Raw genomic sequence first — 9,054 nt, 5'->3', positions numbered from 1 at the left:
TACAGCTCACTGAGTGTTATTCTCCTTTCCTCTTCATGAGCTACTCAAAATATAATGACTAATGTCTTTGTAAATACTTTTCCCTAAAGTGTCTCAAATTTGAGTTGTGAGAACCAACAGTTCTAAATGTCACAGTAAAGTATGTAAATGTGTAGCTGATACATCAATATTTTCTCCTTTTATACTTACTGTATTCCTTGTTCCGTGAAAGGCAACGGACCACAAATACAAACAAGCATCTTAGAATTGTCTTTACTTCTTTTCACAAACTGAGAGACAAGAGGGAAAGAAATTTTCCCTTGTTTCCCTGTCCATCCTTTGTTTGGCTCAGACAGAACAAACTGAACATCAAATCTAGAAAAAAGAGAAGTGCAACAGAGATATTTAACATGCATGAGCGTCAGCTTTGTACAGATATCAAGTCATGCAAGAGCCACCGAAGAAACTTGGGCTAGAATTCTCATACTAATTTTTGTACACTTGTGTAATATTTCAATATTATGTTTTATTGACCTTGTGAGGGCCATTCTTGATCATGCGTGGGGGGCTCAACCTAGCTATATTTCATGTAACTGAGTACTGGAACAGCAAAACAATAAACTTGGTTCTGAGATGTCCTTAGCATTATATATTCAGATACACACTCTACAGAGAAGTCTTGGGAACAGAACCAATAATTTTTATGTGGAGGAGAACAAGTACCCATTTGGCACCCTCGCCACCCCTACACCTTCAAGTACCACCTGGCCCAATATGTTTATTATGTTTATTAATACCTTGCCTTTTCATCATTATGGAACAAAAGACTGCAGACTCAAGAGGACTCTCATCCATCCAATCCATCTCTCTTCCATCCAACCACTGACCAGGATCAAACTGCTCATATTCAGCAAGGTGTCCTCCAGCCATATTCTGGGTCATAACCATGTCTGCCATTTTTCTTGGGCAAGGAGAGATAACAGTGCCAACAGGGCTTTTGTGCACAGTTCAACCATCCCTTGGTGGAAAGCAGGAGTAGACTGTCTCTTGTTCCATTCAAAAGAGCTGACAACATGAACCAGTCATCAGTTTTCCTCAGCAATGTTACAGCCATTGCAGCAGTGTTTCGAATTATCCTGATACAATGAGGTTTAGGCCAGTGACTCTCAAGGTCCCAGAATATCAGAGATTTTAAACAGAAGGACATCGGAGAGAAAGAAATTAACCCTCAGACTGTTAATCATAATTCAATTTGAAACTCAGCTATAATGGCTTTGTGTTTTTCCTTATCACTAGTTTTAGAGAGATGACAAAATTTACAAGCAGCTCCAAACAATAACATACTCAAGGAGTTGATCAGAAAACAAACACAGGTACAATTCCCACATTCCCTGTCAAAAGTCAATGGGAAACATAGATCTATCCATGTGTTTTGCCATTACAGTTGCAAAGCAAGTCAATTTTCCCCCAGTACATAATTAATGTGGCAAATAAGCTACCAAAACCCCCCAACCACTTTTTGCACAGTTCACAATAGTAACCTGTTTTGATAAAGCTGTGCTATAACACTAGTTGAGCAGAGCTGAGCAATTCACTTCAACAAAAAGAATAATTCTAACACAAAAGCTTCAACATGTGAAAGTACTGTCCTATTACTAATTCATAATGCAGCATGGAAGTTCAAAATGGGGGGGCATGCCTCCTACATGAAGGTAAAAATTGGAAAAAAGCACTGAAAGGGAAAAATAAAAGAACAAGCAGCCCTCTGGCTGTGTAGGTCCCATCATTGTGCTGCCAGATAAAGCTTAACCTAATTTAGAAGACTACTGTGTAACAGATAAATAACAGGAATTGTGCTCTAGAACCATAAGGTAACATTAATTAAAACTTTTATAGTTTATTCCCTACCACATCAGTGACTCTTCATGCACAGATTCCCAATTCTGTGTAGGATATGCCTTGTTCAAAGCTCACTAGTCTAGTCCAGTATATGTCTGTTCCAAGGCAGCACCATCAGATAGGAGGTGTATTTTCAGTGCCTATATATGTATTTACAGGCCAGGCTCACCCGCTAGGCGAACTAGGCATTGGCCTAGAGTCCGGCCCGGCCCGAGGGACGCCAAACAGGACCCAGCCCCCCCACACCAAAGCCCCCCAGCACCTGCCAAAAGCCTAGTGGCTTCCCTGACCGCCAGAAGAAGCCCTGCTTTCTGACTTCCCGGCAGCCCACCTCAGCGCCCCTCTGGTCCCGCCCCTACCAAAAGCCCACATGCCAGCGCGCTGCCCAGAAAAAGATCTGCTTTCCTCCCTCCCGGCAGCCCGCCTCGCACACGCCTCAGCGCCCCTCTGGCCCCACCCCCGCCAAAAGCCCCAGCGCGCCGCCCAGAAGAAGCCCTGCTTCCCGCTGGCCTGCCCTGCACCTCAGCGCCCCTCAGCTGAAGAAGCTGACTCAGCTGAGTCAGCGCCTGGGGCTGGGCGCCAGCAAACAAGTGTGGCCAGCGGCAAGTGCCAGCAAGTGTGCACCCACGCCGGGCCCTGGAAGAAGCACTGCCTACCGCCTTCCTCCAGAGACTGCCGGCGGGCCCGCTTCGCACCTTCCCTCATCGCAACTAGTGAAGTGCTCGGGGAAACCAGCTGGTAAGTTTCGGGGGGGGGGGGGGTGGTGGCAAGGGGGGCATGGTTAAAAGCCATTTAAAATTAGGACTGCCAACCTTCAGGCAGGGTCTGGAGACTCCTGGAACTGCTCTCTAGGCAGAAAATCAGTTCTCTGAACTTCCCCTGGCTCTTGGGATCAGTTCCCCTTGGAGAAAATGGCTGCTTTGGAGGGTGGACTCCCAAGTGATTATACCCTCCTGGGGTCCCTCCCCAGGTTCCCCAGGCATTTCCCAACCTGGAGCTGGTAACCCTGGCTAGAACAAAGGCTGCAACGTTTCTCCGGATGTGTGTGGCATAGGCCACTTTGAGGATTGGGGTTGCCACATCCAGTCTGGAAAACTCCTGGAGATTTGGGGAGTGGAGCCTGGGGAGGACAGGGACCTCAGTGGGGCACAATGCCATAGAGCCTACCCTCTTCTTTATTGTGTTTGCATGGTTTTATTTCCTAGTAGATTGGTGGAATATGGCAATGATTAGGAATTGTGTTTGCATGGTTTTATTTGTGTGCTATTCCCAGGTCTAATCACTGGCATCTCCAGGTAAAAGGATCAGGTAGTCAAAGCTTTGCAACTTGAGTAACCCTGGCTAGAACAAAGGCTGCAACGTTTCTCTGGATGTGTGTGGGCACAGGCCACTTTGAGGGTTGGGGTTGCCACATCCAGTCTGGAAAACTCTTGGAGATTTGGGGAGTGGAGCCTAGGGAGGACAGGGACCTCAGTGGGGCACAATGCCATAGAGCCTACCCTTCTTTATTGTGTTTGCATGGTAAAAGGATCAGGTAGTCAAAGCTTTGCAACTTGAGTAGAATTTACTTCCTTTCTGTATTATTTCGTCTGTGTGCTGTTGGGTTCCCAGCCGGGCAGGCAAAGCAAAGCGTCAAGGTTACTTGCTTGAGCTAAAAGATAACAGAGCAAGCGAGAAGCGAAACCCAAAATTCCAGAGACATGAAGGAGCTTGCTTTTTCAGGGCAGGCAAATGTATTGGGGTGGAAAACTTATGTCTCCTCTTTGTACATGCCGTGGTTAAAAGAGATGCAAAGAGATATTAGGTTTACAAGCGGCCTCCCCCAGGGAAGACTGTATTCCCTGCCCTTCACTTTGAGACTCAGAGCAGCTTACAATCCAGCTGGGACAGAGAGGCCTCTGAGAGAACTGCTCTGAAAGAACTGTGACTGGCCCAAGGCCACCCAGTTATCATCTTTCCAGAGACACGAAGGAAGCATCCTTAAGTCTCATCCCCCCCCCCGCTTTTCAATGGAGCACAGAGAAACTCAATGGAGCTTGTTTTTTCAGGGCAGGCAAATGTATCGGGGTGGAAGACAAGTGATATTGCTCCTACAGCAAGTGGTGTTACTGCTGAGGAACAAGTCTCACAATCTGGAGATATTCCAATGGAACCTGATGAAACCACTGAGGAAGCTCCTTCAACAAGTGGTGTTGCTCCTACGGCTGAAGAAAAAGTCTCACAATCTGGAGATCTTCCAATGGAACATGATGATACCATTGAGGAAGCTCCTTCTATCAGTGATGTTGCTCCTGCTGTTATTACTACAGCAGCAGTTGGTATTGTGCCTGACTTGAATTACAGTGACCCTACTAACTGGTCAACTTCTTGCAGTGATACTTTAAGACAGCTTATAGTTGAACAAGGACCACAGCAGGTTGTATCATATGATTTCCCAAAAGACTCCAGAAAAAGAAGATTCTCTCCTGTCCACTACAAGAGGAGACTGCCAAACGATGAAGAAGTGAGCCGTCAATGGCTGATCTATTCCACCACCAAAAATGTGGTTTTTTGTTTTTGCTGTAGGCTGTTCAGCAAAAGAAATGGTGGTGTAATAACTCTACAAGACCCAGGTTCAAAAGACTGGAAGAACATTGGAGCAATTCTGGCCTCACATGAGATGAGTTCTTTCCATTTAGACAACCACCATGCCTGGAAAGAACTTGAAGTGCGCTTACGGAAAGGACAAACAATTGATAATATCAACGAGCAGAAAATCAGGGAAGAAGAGCAATATTGGCAACAGGTCTTGGAACGCTTGATTGCAATGGTCAGATTTCTTGGCATGCAAAACTCCGTTATGGAAGCAGCTCTAGTTAATGCATGTTGGTTAAACAGGATTATAAGGCCTGAAACTTCTGTTCATCATACATACATGCATTTATACCACTACTCTGTAATTTGGTGCAAAGAATCTAGCTGGACAGGACCAAATGTCATAAAAATCTTATGTAAAATTGCTGGGTTACTGCTCAGTATGCCTTGAACTTGAGCAGAGAAAGTCTGCGATGGATTTCTTGCACAAGCAACATGTATTACAAAATCTTCTGTTGGTTAAAATTGTGTCAAAAACTTAAAGATATTCTAGGGGTTTTTCCTGAACGGATTTTACTCTTGCAACAATCACATACTTCCTTCTGATAACTTATACACTGGTGGAAGTAAACAGCAGAGGTGTGTGTGCCCCATCTCTTGAACTATTTCCCCCTGCTAAGGGAGACTTTTGTTGGAAGGCAGGAGATAGATCAGTCATTGTTCTTCCTCAAATACCCTCATCCACCCTCTGCCTCGTTACCTAAAACTTAGAGGTGGATTAGATAGTTTTGTCCTGTGCGAGATGTCTCTGTGAGTATCCCAGTCTTTGCCCATCAAAAACATGTTCTTCTGCCAATCAAGAACTTGTTCTTGTTCTGTACATTACCTTGTGTCATTAACAGCTAACTGTTCCAACTGACTTCTCCAGAGTATATCATCTTCTGTTTTGTTGAAAAACATCAGCTTTGCTGTCCTTAAAAAAGATATTATAGCTTCAACATTTAAATATTTAATCATAACCTATTAATACTTCACAAGCAGAACACACCGAGTAATACAATATCTTAAGATCCACAGTCTTCTCAGTTCTCATCTATTTTGCTATAGTCCCTTTTCACCCCTCTCCCGCCACCTCTCACTCCATCCTTCTATCCCTGCCAAGTTTCTTCAATATCAGAAGAAAAAGAACATTTCAAAATGGGGCCAATGTAGTCATCTTTCCCAGAGTTGGAAATGGCTACAGCAGGAGGGAAAAAGTGAGCATGAACCATGGTCCTTGTGCTGGATCCAACGCAATAAAAATATGCAATTTTGTGAGATGTTTTGTCTTGCTTTCACTTTAGGGAAGCTGAAGCAATTCTGTCTGCTTGGTGAATCATCATTAACAAGTAAAAAAAACAAAGAGGGGGAGGGAATGACTGTGTGTCCTGAGAGAGCATCATGGCTAGCCGAATGCATATGGAGTGGCTAGGTTTTCCTGTTGGCCTGTACAACTATCTCTATATGCAGGAGTCCAAGAGGGATAGTGCTACTAGATAAATTGCTATTTCAGATATGTCAACTAGCCCACAGTTAGTTTAAATTCCAATTAACAATACAGATATATGCCGAAGTTTACATACAATCAATAAAATCATGATTGGAGGGGTAATCTGTATTCTGACACCAAAGTAAGCCAGAGTTTAACCAAACTGTGGTTTATATAAAGCATACTGAGCCAATTCTTATGACTGTGCCACTGTAGTACAGACATCTTTAAACTTCTTTAGATTGAACCCTGTGCTGGACACAACATTCCCCAAACATAAGCAAGCAAGAAATCTTTGCAAAAGAAATCTTTGGCCCCCTTAGCCTTTGGGTTACTTTCAGGGAATTCTGATGTTCATTGTTGTCCAAACCCACCCATACAACACATATTGAGCTATCTCTGCAAAACACCACTTTGCTATCGGAGGAATATCTGCCTGGTGTTTTGAAATTATTTATGTCACCAGACAAGTTCAGAACAAGAACTACTTAACCAATATGACATAATTAAATGTAACAGCTAGACTGTCATAATAAAGAAGAGTGTACTGTTTAAGGTTAATGGGATCAGATTATCTCTTTAGTACACGTACAGGATTTTTACGCTCAGTTAGAAAAAGACTTCTAGCATAATGTAATTTAACTGCTCTCTCCTTATCCCTCATGGTCTAGTGACATTGTAGCATTAGGAATAATGTCATAGATTAAATAGGTCTCTCAAAGAGATCTAATGTTTATTCATCTGAACACAGTGCTGGAGTGAGGATCAAAAAAATCCATGCAATGGAGCCATGTGAAGATAAACTCAAGGGAATTTCCAGGTGCACAAAAATAAAAAGGGTGAGCGCTGAGAATTAAGAAAAAGGTAGTAAAAGAAAATATGAATTTTTAAGTATGGTTAAAAAAGAAGGGAAAGAATAAAAAAATGAGATATGGTGGGGGTGGAAGCGCTGCGGGAAGCCTGAAGCAGGGGAGGGAGGGAGATTTAGAAAAGGGATGTATTTAAAAAGGTGAAATGGTGTAATATTGGACATGTTGTTATATCCTGACAATAAAAATTGTGTTTAAAAATAAAATAAAATAAAAAGGGTGAGCAGGCTGGTCCACTTGCTCCCATTCAATGTGCAGCCTGGTGAGGGGAGAAATGAAGGGGGGGCTGTGGGGGTAGAACTGTCCTCACCAACACCACCTCCCCACAGATTTATTCTTTCCAGCTGCCTTGCAAAGTTAGAGGACCAGGATTGCTTCACTGAGCACTCCAACCCCTGAAGATGACTGCAAAGGTGGAAACAAATCCATCTGTGTAGTCATCCTTGGGAAAGTTGAAATGTTCCACAGCATTTTGCTGTGGGTCCCCACTTGTCAAATATCATTATGGTGCAAAATGCTCCCTTGGAAATAATTCTGAATGCGACTTATAGCTTTTTCTAGCTCTTATTATTTTTCTAACACAATAACCACACTGTGACATGTCCAAGTAGAATGACAATACACTTAGTGAACCACTACAGGAAAGCTGATTTTTCTTGAAAAGTTAGCATTGAATTCCTTCAAAATTACATTCAAGAGATGTCTTCTGTAGAAATACTAACAAGCACGATTATGGCTAACTATCAGAACCTTTTAATTCAATTTTTTGTAAATTTAAAACTTTGAAAAATGCATAGAAATATTATTTAATGGTAGGATACTTAAACTGCTAGTTGAAACTTAGGGTACAATCATGATCAAGGGACTAGACGAGAGGCAAAGTACAGGATCTCATGTTCTCTCCCTTCTTCCTCTACCCTGGTTCAGTGTTGTTCCTGGCTGTGATGTACAGGAGTCTGTCCAGCCCCTAGCTATCGAACAAGAATTTCAACCAGTTCAAAGACTGGAAATAAATCACAATTACTGTTCTCTTATAATTCTGCCTCAAGAGTCTGAGTGTCCTTAAACAACCATAAAACTGATCTCACAACAGTGTATCCGCAAGTCAACAACCATCAAAATACATTACCCTAGAATATCCCAGAGGAAGGGAAGGGGAAAGTTTATTATAACACACTTAGTTCCTACGAAATTGTGCACGCTCCCCCATGGAGCCCATAGGCAATGGGCTCCTAGCCAGGGGGCTTTGGAGAGCCCTACCTCCGGCCGTCAGCCGGTACAGGGGGGCTACTCTCTGCCCCAAAGGTCCTGCTCTGATTCCCAGTATTGGATTCGAAGTGGCCACCGGGACAAGCGCTTGGAGGTTTAGCTATTCTCTCTGCCTCGCGTGATCCCAGGGGCCGTCTCAGGACCTGGTGGATCGATTCAAGGACTGATGAGTGAGTTTTCGTTGAAACGAGACACCAAAGCCTAGTTGTGAAGTCCCCCTACTATAAACGGAGGGGGGGAGGGGACGCCCTATCTCCTGACGTTTTAAGCGAATGCGAAAGCATGATTGGAGGGACTGATCAAATTGTGGCGATGGACTGTAGCAGAGAGTTTTGTCTGAAAGAAAGTTGAGCGTTTAAACAGACCTTAGAGACTTTGGCATTCTTTCTTGGCTAATGTAAACATCCCCAAAAGATGGCAATGAGAGGCGAAGAGGGAGGCGGGACTAATGTTTTCTTCAGGAAGGTGAACAGTGGAAAGCTAGGTCATGTGACCTGACCATAGACTCTGTCCTTAAAGTGAATCACGGGCCCTCTGGTGGCTAAAGTGGAGTAGCGACCTGGATCTGTACTAAAAAAGCGGCTATATTTTTAAAGGGACAGTATTTGGTGCGTACTTTGATCATAGAGACTTATGAATGGTAAGGAGATTCTAAAGTTTAGTTTACTTGCAGTTCGATTGGCAAGCGGATCGAAAAGTGGTTTTTTGGAGTAAAGGGCTCGCTACCCCAACTTCATAAGATCTGTTTGCTAACAGAAAGGTTAGATTCTCCAATGAGCGTGTTTTTAATGCAATAAAAGGAAGGACTCTTTTGATTCAAGATGTTTAAGGAAGCGAAGATGTTCCTGGAAAAAGGAATTTGGTTTATATTATGAATGGACAGATCCGGACTTATAAAAGCTAAAAGTTAATTGGAAAAAGAAGATACATCTAAGA

At 43.3% G+C, this 9,054-nt stretch overlaps 1 protein-coding gene across 1 annotated transcript in view; it reads right to left on the bottom strand.

Moving 5' to 3' along the window:
• The window catches only part of LOC107124483 (cytochrome b5 reductase 4), a 68,446-nt gene that overhangs the window by 2,955 nt on the left and 56,437 nt on the right, over nt 1–9,054 (bottom strand). The window contains exons 14-15 of the mRNA XM_015427962.1: nt 5,339–5,425; nt 190–354 (exon numbers count right to left, since the gene is read on the bottom strand). Coding sequence (XP_015283448.1) covers nt 190–354; nt 5,339–5,425 — 252 coding nt within the window. The remainder of the gene's footprint in view (nt 1–189; nt 355–5,338; nt 5,426–9,054) is intronic.

Source organism: Gekko japonicus, unplaced genomic scaffold (assembly GCF_001447785.1).
Source record: "Gekko japonicus isolate JY-2015 unplaced genomic scaffold, Gekko_japonicus_V1.1 scaffold874, whole genome shotgun sequence".
Taxonomy (NCBI): Eukaryota; Metazoa; Chordata; class Lepidosauria; order Squamata; family Gekkonidae; genus Gekko; species Gekko japonicus.
The sequence above is the reverse complement of the archived record's forward strand: the minus strand, read 5'-3'. Positions and strand labels throughout refer to the sequence as shown.